Source organism: Astyanax mexicanus, chromosome 10 (assembly GCF_023375975.1).
Source record: "Astyanax mexicanus isolate ESR-SI-001 chromosome 10, AstMex3_surface, whole genome shotgun sequence".
NCBI classification, from domain to species: domain Eukaryota; kingdom Metazoa; phylum Chordata; class Actinopteri; order Characiformes; family Acestrorhamphidae; genus Astyanax; species Astyanax mexicanus.
Genome location: NC_064417.1, coordinates 46244489 through 46266223, shown reverse-complemented (window position 1 = coordinate 46266223; position 21735 = coordinate 46244489). Strand labels below are relative to the sequence as shown.

The 21735-nt window shown below is 39.0% G+C and overlaps 1 protein-coding gene across 1 annotated transcript in view; it reads left to right on the top strand.

The window, feature by feature from the left end:
- Nucleotides 1-7677: 7677 nt before the first annotated feature.
- Nucleotides 7678-21735, top strand: part of gpc4 (glypican 4) — a 56230-nt gene continuing 42172 nt past the window's right edge. Inside the window, exon 1 of the mRNA XM_007258659.4 lies at nucleotides 7678-8618. Within this exon, the coding sequence (XP_007258721.2) occupies nucleotides 8462-8618 (157 nt within the window). The 5' untranslated portion in view covers nucleotides 7678-8461. The remainder of the gene's footprint in view (nucleotides 8619-21735) is intronic.

Here is a 21735-nt window from a genome sequence, read left to right as displayed (position 1 = left end):
GGGAGTATGGAGTTATTTAAGATTTAGCCAGAAACATGCATGTGTTAACTGTGACACAACATCATTTTTCATTAAGTGTAATCTTTAAAAAATATATCAAATAAGATATTATAAAAATAGAGGTCAGGATAAGAGGGGAACAAAGCTAAAAGCTCAGTTTTAATGTAAGTTTGTTTGTAAGGATGGAGTCTTACTCCTACAGCTAAGCTTAAAGCTGAAAGTTATGCTATGCTGACTGAACCTGTAATACTGTGAATACTGTAACTCATGACCCTGACAGAATAACTGGGCTAACTTGTATATCAACATTCCAGCTCATTTGTGTTAATGGGCTGTTCTCACTGAGAAAACACAATGGGTAATGCTGATAAAATAATATGTTATCATTTACAGCGTTGTACAGTAAGTAGATAATAACTGGCCTAATGGCCTAGTGCAGGTAAACGCAAAAACACAGCCTCTGAAAAGGTTAAAAGGTTAAAAGTTTGGTACTGCCTCTTCAGCTTGCTAGCTATAATTGTGCCAAACTGGACCCAAAAGTGTCAGCAACACTAATCTGGTAACCTATTTCAGATTAATTACACAAATATATTGTTTGATTTCGTTCTTGTTGCTCTGCTTTAACCCAAAATATAAATTATACTATGAAATGCTATGTAACATTTCTTATACTTCTCTATTGATTGCTTTAATTATTTTATAGATAAACAAAAACATATATTTATATATGTGTTTGATTGGGATTGATTAATGTGCTATGTTCATGTAAATTTCTATTACTCTGAAACCAATAAAGCATTAAATAACAAAAAAAAAACTAATTCTGAGCTATGCTAAGTTAGGGTAGGCTATGCTAACTTGCTAAGTGGCTAGTGGACCAGCTAGCAGCTAGCTAATAAAAGCGGAGCTCATTACTTTGTTTGAGTTTTTTCTCCCACAAGCCCTCCACAACATAATAAAACATTTTCAGGCAAAACATTAGTGTTTTTAATTATTTTATTTATTTTAATTGATTACAAAACTATTTAACCTATACATCAAAAACAATGTTGTAAGAACACTTATGCTACAGTGGCTGGCTTCATACCAAATTTGACGGTGTTCCAGATAAACATTAAATCAGAAGATTTTGTTGTTTTCCATGTTCAGTTTAACAATCCTTTACTGATGTTTTTTAGTGAATTCAGCCAGAATTTAACCCACTTTTATATTAGAGAAACAGTGTTGTTATTATTGTCCCAGGTTAGTGTCATTAGCGGTTGATAAGAGTTCATAACAATATGACTGTTTCAATGATACATAAATAGACATAAATAAGTGCAAATAAACTGTACAATACTTCTGCTTTTACTACTGTTAATGTGTGATCATAGTTGGTGAGGCTCTCCCAGCTTTTCCAAATAAGAAATCTAAAATGTTTTACTTGGAACTTATAAATTCCAAAGTTTGAGTTTAATGTAATGCAGCAATAGTTAACTTCTTAATTTGGAACAATTGTAAATAGAAAACATGGGAAAAAATGAAGAAATACACTGAATCTGAAATGGTCTACAAATGTATTAAATCTAAATAAATTAAAATCTGAAACACTTCTGTAAAGATGAGCACTTTTACAAAGAAAATATGTAACAAAGAAAAATCTCCTTATTCAATCGACTCCTTTGATGTGATTAAAGTGTCAGACAAACCTGCAGAGCAGCAAACAAGCCTCATTTCACTAAAGCGTTTACCTCCAAACCCCCCCACCAATGTATTTAGCAGTCTCTAATTTATTTCCCATTACCCACCTAATCTGGCCACCTAAGTGACCGTGTGGCCACACACCCTGAGGCAGGGCTTTCGCATTTTCACACTTGCTCTTCTCTCCCTCAGAGCCAGATAAAACTCGCCCATCTCCAGCTGTGTCTCTTTCTCCAGGACTGGAGCAGCACCTTTAGAATGATAAAGAAAGCCTGGTTATCAGGCCCGGGCGAAATCGGGGGGCTGCGGAGAGGGAGGCAGCAGCTGAGCTGACCCCAGCTCCTGCCTACACTCTGAATGTTAATGGGGAAGGGAGAATGGGCAAACAGGCCCATTGAAATGCGCAGGTCAAATGTTTTCTTAGGGTAATAAAGTGGCAATACAAGGACAACCCAATTTTAGGGTCAACTGGTCCACATTATGTGGGGGTGAATGAGGGCCATTGGGGGGCTCGCTGTAGACTGATTTATCTGTTACTGAGAACATCAATTAGGCTAATTTTTACAGATCTAATCAGATCATTGTTATTAACTGTGAAATCCAGCCATGATTGAGGGTCTTAAAGCATGTAAACATACGCAGGTCAGCTGTAATGTCAGAGCAGTTTGCCGCGGGATATCACACTATCAAAATTCTTCACACTGGATACTTCCCATTGACATGTTAATGACACTGATGTTGCTCCAAGAGGCGAATCCGAAACAAAAATAATTCCCTTTTACAAAGAATCCCATTCATCCGTCTGCTGCGGCACGCCAGAGGCCCAGATTTGTTCGGTACTGAGAGTTCTGAGGCAAACAGAGCTCACCTTTTGTTGCCTATTGAAAGTAACGCCGGCCCACTCTCGCATCCGCGCTCAACGGATCCCCAGAACTCTTCAGCAGCTCCCCATTGGCCTCTGCCTTCCCAACCAAGCCACAGTCGCACAGAATGAATGGGGTTGGCTGAGGAATGTGGGGACACAATAGTTGGAATGCGATTTTGCCCCCGACCAAGCACTCACACACACACACACACAAACTGACTCACAGCCACAACGAAATACACACATGCTTCCACAAATCCAGGCATGTTGAGGCTCTCAGTGCACTCTGACTCTGAGTTCTACAGGAAAATATACCCCCCAAAAAAGCAGCAGCCATGCATTAAATTATGATTACCATCATAAACACTAAGCAATAAATCATAGCTCTCGTTCACAAAGCCAATAATTACTATCCTGTACCATCCTAGAGATGGCTGTTAGTTGTACCTGATTATTGGGTCACTGTTGGTCACATGTCAGAGCAAATGGCTTGTCACAACATCAGCACAGGAAGTGACAATCACATGTGACCTGCCCACTTCAATAATAATAATGCCAATCAAACAAAATTTTCTAAACCATGGCTGAATCCCAATTAATTAATAATTATTACCAATTCTAACTAGTGTTTAAGTATAAAGTACACAGTATAGATAAAATGTGTCAAAGTTGAGTATACTCAGATATCCATGATATATATAAATATATTCAGAACCTGTTCATTTTTGAGTGTGTTTATTATGGACACTATTATCCCACAATGCAATTTAATTAAAGTAAAAAGGGAGGAGCAACTCATGAATGCCAGGAGCAGTATTGGTTAAAACTGGAAGTGCAGTGAAGATGGCAGAAAGTACAAAAACTGATTAGTATGTTAAAATTGTCTTAAAAATAATCTGTCAAATGCACATTATTAATATTAGTATGAAGTATATACTTCATAATATGAGTGTGTTGTACCCAATTGGGATGTAGCCTTCACAGTTTCACAAAAGGGAGGTTTGTTTTGATGGCTTGTGATCATCCATCTTCCTCTTGATTATATTCCAGAGGTTTTCAATTTGGTAAAATTAAAGAAACTCATAATTTTAAGTGCTCTCTTATTTTTTTCCACAACTGTATAAAAAAATATATATTATTATTATTATTTTATGAAAATTGTACTGACACACTTATTTTATGCTCACATGAGATATAAACATGTGAAAAGTCACAGCTGTAACTGATGGATTAATAGCGTAGCCTAATTTCACTGTTCATAATTGCTGTTCCTTCTAACAATTGATTTCTTTCATAGCTGGACTGAAATAGTCTGAAGGTTTGGACTCGCCAGAACATGAGAACCCAGGATAGACCTTTTGACCTCACTCGTTACAACTGAGACCAACTTTCACCATCTTTTAGAAATACAGTACCGGTTTGGACACACCCCCTCTCGTTCAATGTGTTTTTTTTTCTATGATTTTATACATTTAAAAATGAATTTAAAAAATAATGCAAAGAAAACAGGTTTATATTCATTAAAGTTTTAAGAGTTTAGAAACCAATATTTGGTGGAATAACCCTGGTTTTTAATCACAGTTTTCATGCATCTTTGCATGTTCTTCTCCACCAGTCTTACACACTGCTTTTGGATAACTTTATGCCTTTACTCCTGGTGCAAAAATTCAAGCAGTTCAGCTAGGTGTAGTGGCTTGTGATATAGGTCTTTAGCTTTTATGGGACATGGCAAAAGTCATGGGACACATACTAGGCCCACGTCACATTACTTTGGTCTGTGTTGAGACACGTAGATTGCCTGATACCAATAATGATGTGATAACATTTTGTCTTTTAAACATTTATTGAATGTATTTAAGATGCAGAGGTGCATGCAGAATATTGTAAATAGAATTTTGTTGATGATTTTGAGCATAATGTAATTTTACCTGTGCTTTATTCCACAGATACTGCAGATACTGTAGCTACTGTAAACACTGTGCTCCCCATTTGTTTCTAATCCTCTTTTGCCAAGCAGGCCTAACCTCAGGAACCTCACAGCAACCGCACACACTCGTGATATTTGTCAGCGACAACGTCACAAAATTGCGTCTGAGATTTATGATCCTCTATTACTGCCGTGTCACATTTTACCTCTGCGGCCGCGCTGTCACCGTGAGCCGCCGTGCTCTGAGTGAGATGTTCACCGCTGTCAGTCGTACAGAAGCATGACTTGGATTCCAGCCCCTCCTTTCTCTCTCTGGAACTGTCAGTGGGCCGCTAGCCAGCGCTCAGACTTTACAGCACTCTGTCACATTTCATGACATGCAGGCACATCAGAAGGTTGCATGTGTTTGTTGCTCTTTTGATGAGCTGAAGCCAGCCGGGCCTCTTTAACAGACATGGATCCGTGCCCTTCTGTGTGCTTTCACCATTTATCCACGTGTATCATGTAACAGCCTTCTTATAGAGCTATAAAGTGAAATAGTCACTGGAGTTGAAATGTTACATTCGGTCTAATTATACATTACAAGAGTTTTCCTCAGTCCTGGTCACAGAACCCCTCCATGAGTGATAGAGCAGAGAGGGGCACATCAGGACAAGCATCAAGAAAAACTGTTACCTTATTGAAGTGTAATATCTGTATATATTGATGCATATACATTCATATTTATTTGTAGAGCTTTTATAGCTTGTGCATTTAATAGCAATTATTCATTAAAGTGTCACTACAGCCTTTTTGGGAGTCTTATTGTTTTACTGTTTTTATTTTCTATTTATAAATATGTAAGATCTGATTAATCAATAAATAAAAACTTGAGTTATTAATCCTTGAAGGATAATAGGTAGAAGAAGAATAAAATAGGGCTTTGCTGTCCTGAGATCATTACTATTGTGGTATTACAAGTTTATTACAATTGTTATTACTATGATATGGTGATTTTATTCCTGTGTTTTATTAATTTGTTTTATTACCACAATAGATAGTTTAATTAATTCGTTAAACTCCATGGCGCCACTAGTTGTACCTGCCTTCCTCCCTTCTAGTAACAACTTAGCAATGCTTTGCGTGTATTTACCAAAAAGTAGGCAAATCCTCAGAGTGTAATACAGATCACAAGGTCAGTTTCCTAGTTGTAGACTATATTTAAAACTATTTAAAATATAGTTAAATTTATCCAGTTAAATCTTGTATAAACCAAGACTAGGCTAAATCCATGTTTGGGAAAATGTCCCACAGAGTTTGACCCTGTTACACGTGCATTCATATGTTGACGCAAAAACCCGGTACAGTTAGTTCACATGTTGGATGTGTGTACATGTTCAAATTTCCAAGTTTCTATGAAAGAATTCCTTGAAATAGACCTTGGTTTTCATAGTTAACCCATTGTTAACTGAGATGTTGACCTGATTCATATTAAGCATAACACTAATTCGTTCTAGTGCACGACAAAATTTTGCCACAGTAATTCTTTGCCCATGTGGTATAACAGATAGTGCTGAATGGCAGTTCTTGATGCATGTATGCCTGAGATATCGGAGAGCCAACAAGCTAAAAGCTTAAGTTAGCATGCTACTTGGCTTTTAAGACATTTTATCACAGTTTGGATCATTTTTATAGCTGAATAGGTGAAAAAGAACAAACAAAAACAAATAAGTTTTTACAACCTTTCTAATATAATCACATTTACACAGTCTAAAAAAAGGACTATTTTCTTGATATTTCTTTTTGCACTGTTTAACAAATGTAGGTTGGATTATACCATTAGACTTTGTTGGAAAATCAAATAAAGATTTTGTAAATTTCAATTTGTGTGGGGATTAACACCTAATTTTCTTTTTTAACTGAGCCTCAAGGGATTGTGATAGAAGCATATTCCAGCCACTTAAAATAAAATAATAATCCATGTGTTTTTTTATCATTATCAAATAAATTGCTTTCTGATTATTTTGAGGTACTAATTCTTTAGTACATCAGCAAAAAACATATTCAAATAACCAATTAGTATCTCAATATAATGATATAATATCTCATTATTGCAATATATATTTGGAATTATATTGGAATCAGCTGATATATATATATATATATATATATATATATATATATATATATATATATATATATATATATATATATATATATATATACATATAAAGAATCATTGGCATTGGCCAATTTGGTTGATATTTCAAATTGATACTTAGTATAAGTATATAGTATAAGTGATGCTGGCCACACTATTACAATGGGCCATCACTGGCTGTGCTACTTTAAAAAGGATTGATTTAAGCTAATGTAAAAAAAAAAGTGGAAACTAATTTCTCAGGAGACAACTTTCATGTTATTGTTATTTATTTGAAATTGGAGTTATAAATGTATATATCATTACTGAGCTTTTTAGTCAGTCTTTTTCTTGTCCTGCGTTCGGATAAAATCAACCGTGTTTAATATTATTGTAAGTCTTGAGACTTGGCTCATGCAGATAGTAAGGTGAACAGTGTCAACAACCAATAGGAGAGCTCCAGGAAGCTGCAAGGCAAGAATATATTTTTACCTGACTGTTTACAAACAATTTGAAAAAGAACACATTTTGCAGTTAATATGCCTTATATGGTTGTAAAATTGCTTTAAAGTAATTACATAAAACAAAATTAAATGTATAGTAGTGAAACTGTGATTCTTTGTGTGTTTTCTGTTAAAAAAAAATATTAACAACTAACAGTGGGGCAAAAAAATCTTTGATCAATCATATTATTGATATACACATTATTTGTAAGTTAATATGTAGTATGTATTGTATGTAAAGAAGCATGAAGAAAGAAGCATGATGGTGAATCTGGTTGGAGTCTTGCAAATAAATAGTGATCCACAGTCTTGGTAAAAATCTTAGTCTGTGACTTGTCTTTCTATAGATGTGAGAGGGAGTCAGAATTCAGTCTATTAGAAGCCTTTTTAAAGTCGTGTAATGTATGGTTAGCTTAACTCAGACGGTCAGTGACTAACGCAGAAGATTTGAACCCTTTCCAGAAGTTTAACCCTTTGTTAACCGGGCTGACCTGAAGCTCTGAGACCCTGAAGCCCCACCGCCATGCTCCTCACGCTCCTCCCCGCCTCTTTGTCCAGCCCTCCGCTCCAGTGATCGCGCGAGTGTCTCCGCCGAGACTCCGTACCGCGAACAAGCAGCAGCGAACGAGCCAACGCGGCCACTCCAGCCTGCTGCTGCCGCCCAGCCGAACAGCGCTCCGCTGCCCTGAGGGGGAAAACTTCCACACAACTCGCTAACTCCGCTCCTGCTCTCCGCTTCTCCTTTACTACTCAGGGCCTGGATGTGAGAGGACGATTTCTGAGAGAAAACGCTGCTAGAATTAACTTTTTACGGCGAGTTTTGTGTGTTTTTTTGCTCGGTACGGTCTGAGCTGTACGGGCGCTGCTGGACTCTGCGCTCTGCTCTATCTACCTTACCCTGCTACCGCTGGCTTTTGTGTTTATTTTTACTGCTTCTTTATTTCTTCCTATAAAGTTTGAACAGACCAGACAAAAAAAAAAAAAAAAAACAGAAAACGCGTGGATCAAACTATTTTACTTTTTTTTTCTTTTTTTTACATTGGCTTTTAAAACATACAGTTAGCTAGGTTATATATTTATATATGTATTATTTTGTTTTATAGTTTTAATTGTTTAAATAAAAAGTTAGCCAGTACTGATACTAGTACTCAATTTAGGCCCAAAGAATAAACTTTTTTTTTAAGAAAGGAGAAAAAAAAAAGAAGAAAGAAGGAAAAAAGACAGAGAAAGAGGGACTTGTATCTCCATGAGGAACTCCAACACAGGAGAGGGGTCGTAGTAAAGACTGCATATATAAGCTAGCTACATAGCTCTCTATATTTTTCTTTTTAATTATTTTTTTTAGTTTTTTATTATTCGCCGCAGCGATGAAGACGGCTCTAGCCCTCGCTGTTTGTGCGTGTGCCGTGATTTTGGTCTCCGCCGCCGCGGCTGAGCAGAAGTCCAAGAACTGCAACGAAGTCCGAACCGCCTACAGCTCCAAGGGCTTCAACATCAACGACGTTCCCAACAAAGGAGTGCAGGGTAAGTCCAGCCGAAACTCGGGGAGACTTTCGGGACTTTGGGCGTCTCTTGGGGCGACCGAGCTTTAGCTGGAGCTGCTTGCTGGCTGACTCACCCACTTGTAGGAGTTTTATGGGAGTCGTAAAACTCAAGCCTTCCAACAGAGCAGCAGCCTTGCTTTAGCTTAGGTTAGATACTGTGGCTCGCTTTCTGTGTTTAGTACTAGATTTAGTAACAGTAACCTAGCAATAGTTAGCTTAGCTAAGTTAGCGTTAGCTGTTTATTTGTTTAGTTAGCTTGCTAGCTAAATAGTTAGCGTTAGCTAACGCTAGCATTTTGAGCTCAGTTAATATTCCAATAGCTAACTAACCTAAGCTAGGCTACACTAGTTGGTGCTGTTTAGTTAGCTAACCTAGCCAGCTAACCTACCTCTATCTTACTTAAAGTGGCAGTACCTATGTTTTTGGTGAAAATGTACAATTTGGTAACTTAATTATTGGTCGGAACTATTTTTAAAACATGCAGAATGAATGAATCTGGTAATTTTAGTTAAGACTAGCAGAACCACGGACCTACCAGACACCACCTCTGTTTTTTAAATGAATGTCTCTTTGCAAATTGGATTAGCAGAAGCACATTGATGTTTATTTTTTAGTGATTATTATTGTTAGTATGTTGCCCTTTTCACACTCAGGAACAGGATCTAGTTACTAGCCACTACTTTCAAGCTACTGGTTTCAATTCAAAAGGAAAAATCTTAAGGACTGCTGCTTTAACTAACTAGGGTAGCTAGTTTTTAGCCAATCTTAAACTAAGGTTACATTCTGCTGTTTAGCTGAAAATAGCCAGCTAGATCTATCTATCTTAAAGTGGCAGTCCATAAGGTTTTGGTACTAATGTGTAAAAAGTACTTCTAAAACATGCAGAAAAAAATAATATTGTAATTTTAGGTAAGACTATTAGCACCTCTGTTTTTAAAATTAATATTTCTTTGCAGGAGTGGAATAACAGAAGCACATTGATGTTTATTATTTATTGATTATTATAGTATGTTGCCCTTTTAACACTTAGAAACACTTTAAAAGGATAAATTAAGAACTGCTGCTTTAGCTTGCTAATTGGGTTAGCTGGTTTGCATTCTAAAACATGCAGAGTGAAGGAATCTGGTTTTGCAATTAATAAAACTAGTTTTGTGGAATAGCAAAAGTACAGTGATGCTATTTAAGCTAATATGTTATCCTCTCCACACTCAGGAACACTAGCTTGCTAATACTTTTAATTTAAAAGGAATTTAAATGCTTAAGGACCGCTGCTTTCACTAACTAGGCTAGCTAGCTTGTAGCCACTGCTAAACTCTTTTCTACTGTTTAGCGCTAGCTAGCTCTCCTAGCTGACTTCAACTTTCTTACAGTGACAGTGTGTAAGTTTTTGTGAGTATGTATAATTATTGCACCAAAGCCCACCTCACACTCAGGAATGCTACTACTATCAATTTAAAAGGAAAAATCTTAAGGACTGCTGCTTTAAATAACAAGGTTAGCTAAGCTAGCTAGCTAACTAGCACTTGGACTAAATCTAGCTGACTAAGCTATGCTTTAAGTCCTTGCTGAGATTTAATGTTTTCCTCAGGTGAACAAACTTAAGTAGCATTAAGTAGTACACCATGTATACTTGTATTATAAGTAGTATTACTTGTATTTTATATATATATTATAAATTGGTCATGTTTGAAAGATGGAGACTTTTATCCCAATAGGACTACAATACGTGTTGAGTAGGTTAAATTCCTAATGAACCGATAGTTTAGCTTAGCTTTGGCTAATTTAGCCAGTGGGGCTTCGAGTTAGCAAACAGTTAAGCCAGAGTTAAGCTATATAAAACTTATAAGCTCAAGTTTTAGGTACACACTTTGGGTCTGGACTTGAAGATAGCACATGAGCTCAGTTTATATTTCAAAAGCTTGCAGCTATTGTCTATCTACTTTCTGTTGTTTTGCTAGGATAACTATCTTTGAGTAGTGTTAGCACCTTTTTTAAACACTTATGCTAATCTGAGGCTCCCTTGCTGAGATAATTATTATTTTGAAAGACCTTTGTTTTATTTTTGTGTTAGAAACAGATCAGAGTTAGCTTCCTTCATTTAGGTTGTAGACCTAGCAGGAGACTTGTGACAAAGTTTCTCAGGATGGGCCTAGTCTTAGTGTTAGCACTCCTAACATTTTTTCCAACACACACACACACACACTCACTTTCTCCTTTGTGCTAGTGTATTGTGCTGTGCCATTAGAAGCGAGAGTCAGGCGTTACACTCTTCATTTTAATTCCAGCCCTTATCGTAGCAGGCCATAATGGTCATGTAAATGGAGTGATTTTTATCTTGATGCCAGCCGGCAGAGGAGGCGGGGAGGACCCAAGTTTCCAAGCTCTAGCTTTTCAGCGTGGTCTGGGATGAGAAAGGCTCGCCCCAGGACACGCTTTGTTTTTATTGTCTGTCTTATTTCCCTGGAGTAAAGGAAAGGTCTTACGACTCTGTCGTGTTGAATATCCCCTTGATCCTCCTTCAGAGTAGGGTGACAAGATGGCGTAGAGGAGGGGAGCGTCTTCTCTCAGTTGTCTCAGTTCTCAAAAACTCTCTAAAAGCACCTTTTGTCAAAGCCTTCCTGTCCTGAATTCCGTTAACACTATGGTTAGGGTCACTTTAGTTTGTGTTATACAGCCATGTATGCTTGTATACATATGTGCTGTGACTGATGCATGCGCACATGTGTTACACACAGCAGATACAGGGCTAAATTGATCTGGGTTAGCATTTCAGGTACAAACAAAACAAAAGGCAGTGGTAGGAGTGCCAGGTTTTTCAAAATGGCTTCTACAGGTTTTGGATTTTTATTCACTTTAAGCTGCACTATGTCCAGTTAGACTAGACTAATTATACTCTATGGGCAGTTTCCAGGACAGGGATTAAGCCTAGCCTCAAAATGCTTCCCAAATGTCCCAGATAAGGCATAATTTGGGAATCTGCCTTATTGTGTAGTAAAACCATAGTTGGTAAGTATCAGTGTAATGATATCCAGAGATTTCCTGAAAATTGTGTAATGTATCAAAATAATTAGCCTATATGTAGATAAAGTAGCGATTCAGAACTAAAATGTCAGTTTAAAATATTACTTTCAATTAAACATATGTCCAATAATTTAAATTAGTTGCAGTTTTCTGTTGAGACTTGGTCATTGACCAATATGCTGCTTTTTTATTTATTATTTGATTGTCAGATATTGTCAGAAAAATAAATAAAGCATTAAATGAATGGAATCTGTTCATATCTGGGCCACATTTCTAATATCTTACAGTTCTAATATGAAGCTTACAAACTACTAAGTTTTTTTTAAGTGTTTTGTCTGAGAATTAGTTCAGCTGCAGCAGTCAGCCAAACTATTGACACCTAATTTCCCCCCCTACTTTACACTAAGCCAACGACCCATTGTTTTCCTGGTGTATCAGTGTAATGCAAAATGTCGCACAGTGTATGCCAACTTTCCTGGATTTGTCTCTTTTGTATTGTGTCGAACCTCCAGTTTTGTTGCGATGGTTATAAAACAAGGTATAATAAAGGGTCATTATGCGGTCTGTGTGCTATGTGCGTGTGCCTCACACAAAAGCGGCCCATATGCGTTGGACTCGACGCAGGGAGAACCTTAGCAGGCCTGTCTTTGTCAATAATAGAGCCTGAGATAATTGAACCAGAGAGAGTAACAAGGTCTACTGTCGCTGAGGGGTGGAGGCTTCTTAGAAAGCAGAAAAGGAGCACAAAAGTCCTGCTTTTGGACAACAATGTCTCCTGTTGCTAGGGAGAAAATGGTCCACAGGAGAACCTAATTGAACTGGCAGTGTGTCCCCTCCTGGTTTTGGCTTTCAGAGCTGGCCCTCTTCACCTGGTAGTCAAAACAGCCATTCTCTATACTTCTTTCTTCTATAGTCTCGCGTCTAAATTCCATCCACAGTTGGGCTGAGGACATCCAGCACATAGCGCTGAGTAAACCTGCGGTTAAAATTATATTCTTCCCATGCCAACTTTTCCGCTTTTCTGAAATTAATCAACAAGGGTATTATTACTAAGCCGCTCTGGATTTTTTTTCCGGATGGAGCATTCCAGCCCACAGAGCTAGGCCTATATGTACCTTTCGTGTCATCGAAAGAGACCCATTAATTTAGATGTTGTTTTTGCCGATGGTGTTGTAAATCAGGCACATACTGGGCTACTCACATGGCCTCTAAAATAACTAGAGCTCCTACAACCACAAGCATCTTTTGTTTTCAGCGCGTGGCAGAAATCTTGGTTGGTTCTTACAATGATCACTTAGTATTTGGAGTGTTTTGGTGTTTTGTACATGGTTTGGGATGGATTTCTACGAAGCAATAAAACAAACAGCATTCTGTTTTGGTAAAAGTTTGGAAATGTTTTCTTAGTAATAATTAGGGCTGTGTGATATTCAGCATACTTTACTTTTTTAATTAGCGATCCAGCATCTGCTTGTGGTGGATGTCATGAAATAAGCAGCAACATTTTTTTCATGAAATTTGTTGTTGCACAAGACAATGGTCATCGTGTGATGTGATTATTGTGATGGAAGTGCTGAAATTATATATTGTGTAACCCTAGTAATCAGTATGTGAACTGTGTGCTGATATTCTTTTAAAGAAAAGCATTTTTTCTCACCATTACTTGTCTAAATTAAGGCTGATGGACATGGGATATGTGAGTCAGAGGATTTTTTTGAGATGCGCTGTTTTTTTTTTTTTTTTTCTTGGTGAGTGATTCATGTCCTTGGTGACTCATTTTTTGAGTATTCCCTTGGTCCTCCTGGACCTTTTGACTCCAAGCAATGGAAGAAATCTATCCCACTCCTTTTTGTGTATTCCATGTTTCTATAGAGCTTTAGAAGGGTTGGGTTGAGGTCGAGGCGGCGGCAGAGAAAGCTGTAGGGTTTCTTTAGCTAAATATTGTAAAGGAGCACATCTCTCTTTGTTAAGGAAATAGCTTTTCTCTTCTCCAGACGGGGTAAAATGTTTATTCACTGGTCACAGGGTGTCCATAGATCCTCTCTGTCTGAGAGATACCCAGGATTAGAACATCTTAGAACACCACATAGCTCTCTAAGCCCTGAAGTACACAGTTGCCTGCTGAGGCCTAAAGCCTTCACATCCTCCAATCCCTAACCAAACCAAAGAGGGGCATGTCTTTTAGAGCAGTGTCCCACTGTTTGGGATAGTCTGGGATGTTGTAAATGTGTGCGCTGAGAGGCGGCTGCACAGTGGCGGGCAGGAGCTCTTCAAAAGATGCAGAAAAGGCAGCAGTTAACACTGAGCAGATCGGTATCTCACCGTGTCAACAGTTTCTCATCGGGAGGCAGCACACTTCCCTGCTGTAGAGCAGTCTGTTTTGCTTTACGTTGGCAGCTGGGTCTTATGTCATGCCTCAGGTATGGACAATGGAGAAGATCAAAGATGCCGCCTTTCCATTCCTCAGGGAAGATCATTCTCGGTCTGGATTACTTCAGTGCATTATGAGCGAAACTGTTAACAACCTGTGACTTTTTGGGGCATTGATCTTGTTTTCTGACCTAGATTTGAACTGAGTTTAAAATGTGGGAGATACATTTCCTGACAGTTTGAGGCTGAATTTAAAAACTGAAAATTGAGACTAAACTTCGATATTGTAACTTTTTCCATTTAGTGTAGTGAAGAAAAATGGGTTCTCATTCTGCCTTTTGCTGATGTGTTTTTTAAAAAAAAATCATTTTCTCAATTTTCAGATTTGCATCTTGTAACAAATATCTTACAATGTGTTCCAGCTTATTTTTTTGCTACAGGATGCAAAAAATGGAGAAATATGGAAGTTTTTGTTCTTCTCTATAGTAAATGGGGTAAATGATAATGAAGTGTGTGTGTGTGTGTGTGTGTTAGCCTTGGGGTCTGGTAAATAATTGACTGATGTACCATATCACCTTAGAGGTGAGGCGATAAGACAAGATTTCAGTTAAAGGTTGGTCAAACACACAGAGCATGCTGTTCCTATGATCTTCTATAGTCTTGGGTATAGTAGGTTTTCTGTAAGTGTTTGTTGATGGGAGATTTTGTTTTCTTTAAATTAAAATACTTTCCTTTTATTAGTGCTACTTTATTTTTAACTCATTATTTAATTTGGTAGTGTGTGGTTTGGGACACAGCCCTCCACTATGCAAAAGTCAACAAATTTTTTTGAGTGTTTGTGTTAAGTCACACCAGGCCTATTCTATAGTATATATATCAGCATTTATATTATGTTTTCTAATTCATCTAAATATTTACACACACAATTTTCTTTGCAGAACATATGCCGTGAGCTCTGTGGAGCCTTAGAGTACTATTTCACTTTGTCATTGACTAAAGATCATCTCAGGAAACAGGGCACTAGAACATCAATAGTATCAATGAAGGAAATTGATCCTGGCTCAATGGAAACATGTCTTTCCTGTTGTAAACAGGATTACCTGGCCTAGATAAGGCTTCTAGCAGTTCAGCCCTCAAAGCCTAAAAAAGAAAGTCTCTCAAATTGTACTGAGAATTGCAGTTTTTCGTTTTTTCTTCTGTGGTGGGGATTGGGGGGGGGGGGTTCTGTTAAAGAGCAAAGAGTCGTCTGTCCATCTGCTGCCCGTGTGCCAGTCCTGGCTCTGCACCCTGATGCACCCTGCTGTTCTCTGCTAATCGGAGAACAATTACTGAAGCATAATAATTAAAGAACACATCGCATGTTTGTTTTCACTGTTGCCAGCTGCTTGTATCATTGTCATCTGAGATTCTATCAGGAGTCAACGTCAATTAAAATGATCCGGGAGCCTGAGGCAGAGTTAATTCCCGCTCAAATGTCAGTAGAGGATTTGGTTTAGATGAGGATTAATAGTATCGTTGGACTTTAGGGCATATTTACAGGACGGTGTAGCAGAAATCCATTTTGTTGCAGCTTCCACAGTCATTATGTATTGCTCACTGAATATGGCCTTTACTATTAACTAGAGGTGTGCCAAAAAATCGATTCACATAAGAATCTTGATTCTCATTTACTACGATTCAGAATCGATTTAAAACGTCCCAAAATCGATTCTGAGGGGCGGGTTTTAGACTGATTTTGGGCTGGGTATTTTTGTTGGACCTGGCAACCCTGGGGATAGCGCTTGTCCTTTCAAACGGAGATCTTCCAGACACACACAGAGCGTAGGTGTTTGAGAATCACCGGTAAGATGGCAGAACAAGCACTATATTACATTAGATTAACGTGTAGTTTCAATGTTTTATGGCAGAATGCTTCATAACAAGCATAAAAAAGATCGCTAGTAGTTAGTTTCAGTAACTGTTAGCTAGCTAACTAGCTAACTTTCCAGTTCCACCTTAAATAACGCTACAGGTGGCAGCGGGCTGCAGCATTTAAGGCGGAACGGAAAAATACAATAAGCTAATCAGAGCTAATTTCAGCTCCTCATCACAGAGGAATTAAGGAATGGACCATATGAATTAATTTCTCCACCTCCTGCCCCCTTTCTGAAGAAATACAACGACCTTAAATTAACTAGTTAATCAGCAGCTGCTCCTGAACTTTAGCGCTTCACTGCTATCATCACATCAGCCCAGCAGCGTCACCTACACACCACCGCTAGTAGCCTGGTAATAAAGCAGTGTTATTTATTATTTATTTATTGTTCATTAACGTCATTGTGATATCCCAGTGATTCCTCTGTCACTGAGGACCCACATTCCTGCACATTTTATTGTTTTTGTAACACATTACCTGCTCCAGGACCAGTGTATATTATGGAGGGTTTTTTTTCAATAAGATTCATAAGCCAGAAGCAGAAATTTTTATAATTCAAATCGTTTTGAATCAAAAATCGATTTTGAATCGAATCGTGGCCCCCAAAATCGGAATCGAATCGAATCGTGAGATAGTAAACGATTCCCACCCCTACTATTAACCTACAATGATTGATATAAATTAATATTATGACTCTAATACATGTGCAAGGATTTTAAGGTAATGTTTTGTACTTTTGAGTTCGGGCTGTAAGATAAATGCTGTTTTTATACAGTTAAATTAGCAGAGGAAGCTCTTCATACTATAGACTGAGTACACCTGTCATAAAGACGCTGGAGGCAGATAGAGACAGAGGGTGCGTCCCAGTTGCGTTATAATTACTAATACTAACTATTTTGTTAGTATGAAGTAAGTAGTATAGATATGGATAGTTGACTTGGCTCAAATATCAATGATGCATACTCAAAATCAGTTGATTTTTGATAGTGATTACGATGGTTATCCCACAATGCAATGCAAAATTGAAAGGTAGGAGCTACTTACATCTGGAAAAATGTTAGATAAAAAAAAAGGACAACAATGCAAGTGCAGCAACAACGGCTTTAAGGAACAATTGTCGCCTTCACATCAATTTCTTGATCTCCAACAAGTGCATTTTGGGCTTTTTTGTTCAAATTGTTCACCGCTAGTTTGAAAGAAGGACAAGCTAAAAACATGCTAAGCTGAAGCTTCCAGCCATGCAGCTCATGCAGGTGGCTCAGATGATGCTGCTAGAGCTGAACTGGTTTCTCAGAATTGTGTCCTGGCCAGGCCTCGCAGCTGGCTGCCTGTAATTGAGTTTGGCTGCCTCGGAAGTTGTCTTGTGAAATTGGCACGCAGTTGGTAATGTATGGTGGGTGGGCAGCAGAGGAGACGGCAGCCGCGATGTGTTTTCCTGATCGTGTGGCCGAGGCCGAGCTCTTATCAGTTTCCTGTTTAGGGCAGGGAATTAAGGCTGAGATCTGACAACATTCTGCCTGGAGACCACATGCTGCCCAGGGGGTTCACACCAGCTGAATCTGAGTGACGCTGCTTTAATGCAGTGCGTGGGACACAGTTTTAAGTAGTGGAATAATAGAGGAAGTTATTAACCCAGTGGTCCCCAGGCTTACTCACACAGAGACTGACTGGGATTAGCCTGTTCCTGTTACAGCCAAAATCAACTGACTGGATTAATCAGGAGTGTTTTGCTCAAGAATGTTAGACTTGAGTCAGTCAAAACAGAGCCCAAGACATTTAATGATTGATGTTTGAGTCAAGACCAAGAACAGAACAGTTAAGACCAGGACATGTCGAGTTTAAGTCAACACCAAGACTTTTAATAGTCAGAGTCCAAATAAAGACCAGGACTTTTGGCAGCTGAGTCCAAGTCAAGACCAAGACCAGTGCATGTCAAGTTTGAGTCAAGACAGTGGCTGGGACATTTTAATTAAAGTCAAGACCAAGACTTTTAGTAGTTGAGTCCAATTCACGGCCAAGACTGAGGCCAAGTCAAGATCAAGACGCTTAGTACTCAAGACAGAGAATATAACTTGCCAAGACCAAGACAAGATTAGAACAAGACTTCTCAAGCACTACAACTCAAGCACACTATTTATCAGGCAATAATTATTAAGAATGTTGCTATTTTATCCAGTCAGTGGTGCTAAAGTTTGCTTTAAACTTTTTTAAATTTTTTAAAAATGCCCCTTAGTGCCCCTTTATGGTCTTTTGAAACTTTCCTACCTTGGCTTTCTTGTCTTACAATCTCCATTCTCCTGTGTGTCTGAACTTTTTGAATTTAATTTGCCAACTTGTAGCATTAGCTTTGTGCTAGTCTCTCCACATCACTCCCCCTCCACAGCCTCCAGTGAGCTCTGGCCCAGCAGGGGGTAGATACTGTGTGTGGGAACAATGGGGCGCCCCTTTTTAGCCCCCCTCACCTCCCCCAGCACATTCCACAGGGGACCACCAAGACCCACACACAGGGAGCTCAGAGCCCGAGGCAGCAACAAAGCCTCGGCCAGCGGAGGATTGACCGAGCAAGTAAAAAAAGAGCAGGGGGATTTTGACTGATGGAAGAACAGGAGCATAGTGAAGGGATGAGGAGAAGGAAGAGGCTGAGAAGTACAAAACACTGGGAGTTACTGAGAGGGAGCTGCCACTGTATGATTTAAGATGCTTCGCGTGATCCAGTCTCGTGGAATGCGAGGGTGTCTCTGTAGTGTAGCCCAAGGGTTGATGCATTCGCTCTTAGTCATGCACTCTCTTAGAACGTGGCAGAAACAAATTGACCTCCACACTCAAACATCTTTTAAGCTTCAGATTGTGTCTGCGGGATTTGGAACCGGCAGTGAATGTGTGTAAGCATGGTTACTTTGTTTTTATTCCATTCTGTTGTTTGAGATTAAAGCCAGAGTCAAAACTTGGCCAGACTAGCCAACACATTTGTAAGGATAGCCTTCTTTTCTCCTAGACCAAGTCTCTCAGACTGCCTTCATTGAGTTTACAGTGCAGTCTAAAGGACCAGAAGCAAAGTGAATATTTATGCTGGATTAACAATTCATCCAGGAAGTGTATTGTTTCTACTGTAAAATTGCACATTTTTTTTATTTGTTTTTTTGTGAAACAATTTCTATATCCACCAAATTACAGTATCTGAGCTCGGCTCTATTTTCATGTTATCAACCAAACTGACGCTGCTATAGTCTAGTTTAACCCCTGAATTTCTGCTGTAAGAGAACCAACATGCACCAGTGGTAAGTTCAGTATGCCTAAGCATGCTGATGTTAGCTGACTGGCTGTTAAACGCTAATATCAGTAGTTGTAACTGGGATTTTATCTTCCCTGTGTACTTACTGGTCAGTTTAGAGCTGCTTCCAGTAGAATCTGAGTAAAACCTGCAGATAGAGGCCGCCACCGAAGCCCCATGTCAACACTTCCAATTTGCATGCTGGTAAAATCGTCACTCTATGGGCCTCCTTCACTTGGCTCGTACTCTCTCTGGCTTCTCTCATAGGGAATGCTTTGTAGGGAATGTTTGTGTGGAGCGTTCCTCTTTTTTATCTTTTTATCCAGTCTTAACATCTAGAAGGAGCTTTTCTTCCTTTTCTCCTTGTTCTGTTTGGCCGTTTCAGTCATTCTGGCTTGCTGCTCGGCCTCATTCAGGTCCTCAGTCTCTCTTTCAATGCCCTTTGCACTTCTCTATCTGTGCTTTGGAGCTTCAGTGTATGGGAAGCCTTCCAGATGATTTTACTACCTGGAAAAAAAAAAAAAACAGAGCAGCAGAGATTCTTTATAAAACCTTTTTACGTTTTGACAGGCGTAATGTAAAGAGATCATGCTTAGTGTTTTTAGGGCCCATCTGGTAACAGCAACTTTACTCTCTGACTTATTGATTAGTGTTGAAATGCATATGCCTGAGAACCTGCTTATCCAACCAAGACTTGAGCAATTCCACCATAAATAGCACACCTTTCACATTAGTTTGTTCCGCTGTATACGTGCAAATCTTTAGCAAGGCCCCACCCACCACCACTATTGCAGTGTTTGCAGTGATTTAGGCTCTGGGAAGAAAGACTTCAGTCCTTTACCAGGCATGGTCACATAAAACGGTACATAAAACATAATAGAGATCATACAGTATTTGTCACAATAAAGAGCGCCATAACTGTTTAAATGCCATTGTCACAATTCCGTGCAGCCAGTGGCAGTCCTGGAAAAATAGACTTGCCTTGTTTTTCTTGTTCGATTCTGCCTCCCCCACAAATTCCTCAGTCAGAGTTTTTGAATTTTGCAAGAAAGAAATTTGAGATCCTCTGTGTCTCTTTTTCCTTTGCCCTGGTATCAAATCAATCAAGTCAACACTATTGTCAGTCCACCAGCTGTGATCATGGCTTTGGGAGGACCAGAGTCCCTTGCAGGGTGTGTTCCACGAATCGCCTTACGACCGCAGATTTACACGAACCTCCCTCAGAGCGGAGGTGCATCCCAGATCATCCAGACCCAGGCCCAGGACAGTTATCGCCCCAGTAATAATGATGTTGATGAGGGTGATGGTTCAGGCCATGCCAATAGTTGTGGTATTTTTGTGGTCCCCCAGAGCCACTTTGTGGCTGTAGCGAGAGTGGAGGGACTTGGGCCAGGGACTCGCCTGGGTTTTTGGGCAGAAGTCCTGGGTCTGGGAGTGTTCCAGAACCGCTGTAATCCCTGCTAATTACTCCCATGGCCTGCATCAAGACTCCCCCCTGATGAGCCCCAGACTAGCTCTCAGCCTAGCTCAGCCTGCTTATGTACACTTACTTCCTTACGGCTTATGCACTTACCTAATCCTCCTCCTCTCGCAGCAACATGTCATAAAGTCTTTGAAGAGGATGAAAAGGCAGTGTTGATGTGATGTGTGCTCTGGCAGCAGACGGATGGGGAGCTAAAGGAGGTCCCCCTGGCTTTTACACAGAGCCCCTTTTAATTTGAGTGTGGAGGGAATGGCAACCCTTAAAACTGGCCATCAAAATGGCTGAAATGATCAAATGAGGGTCTGTTACTGCTTTCACTGTAGCTGTGTCTCAATATACGGTCTTGTGTGTTTTTGCGTTATTGCCTGGCATCATTAAGAACTTATTTACTAAGAACGGCTCAAGTTCCCGGATGTGTTTGGCTCTGCCCTTATAACTGAGATTTTATTGGTTGATGATGGTAAATACCAAGCTTTTCTGTGTAAAATTAAACACTGATGCTATAGCAAAATGTGCTGTTCTTAAATTTCTTACATTTTTATGTGCATGGTGGTTCTACTTTTACAAAATGAGGTGATAAAGGGTTAGTAAATTAAATTCTAAAGCTAATCCAAATTGTGTACTACACACTAATACTTTATTGTGCACACTAAATACTAATCTTAATAGTTTATGTTAGGTTTCTAACCCATTTCAGATTGCGCGGTGGAACAGTTAGGCCAGATCTGAGTATGTATTGTGGAGGGGTTGGAAGATACTCAACTTAGAAACTTTTTTTACCCACACTATAAACTTACTCATACTCAAAAACTCATTATTGTTAAGTAATAAGTATTAGTAATGAGTACACAGTTGGGACAGACCCTATGTTTGATACAAATGATTATACTGTTTTTATGATTATACTGTGTGAGGCTCATATACCCTCCTGTGGTAGCCTTAGCTAAGCTGGCTAGCTATATTTGATAATGGTGAATAACTTCTCAGTAGCTCTTGTGTTCTTGTAAGTACGTTCTTGCGAGAGAAATGGGCAAGAACAT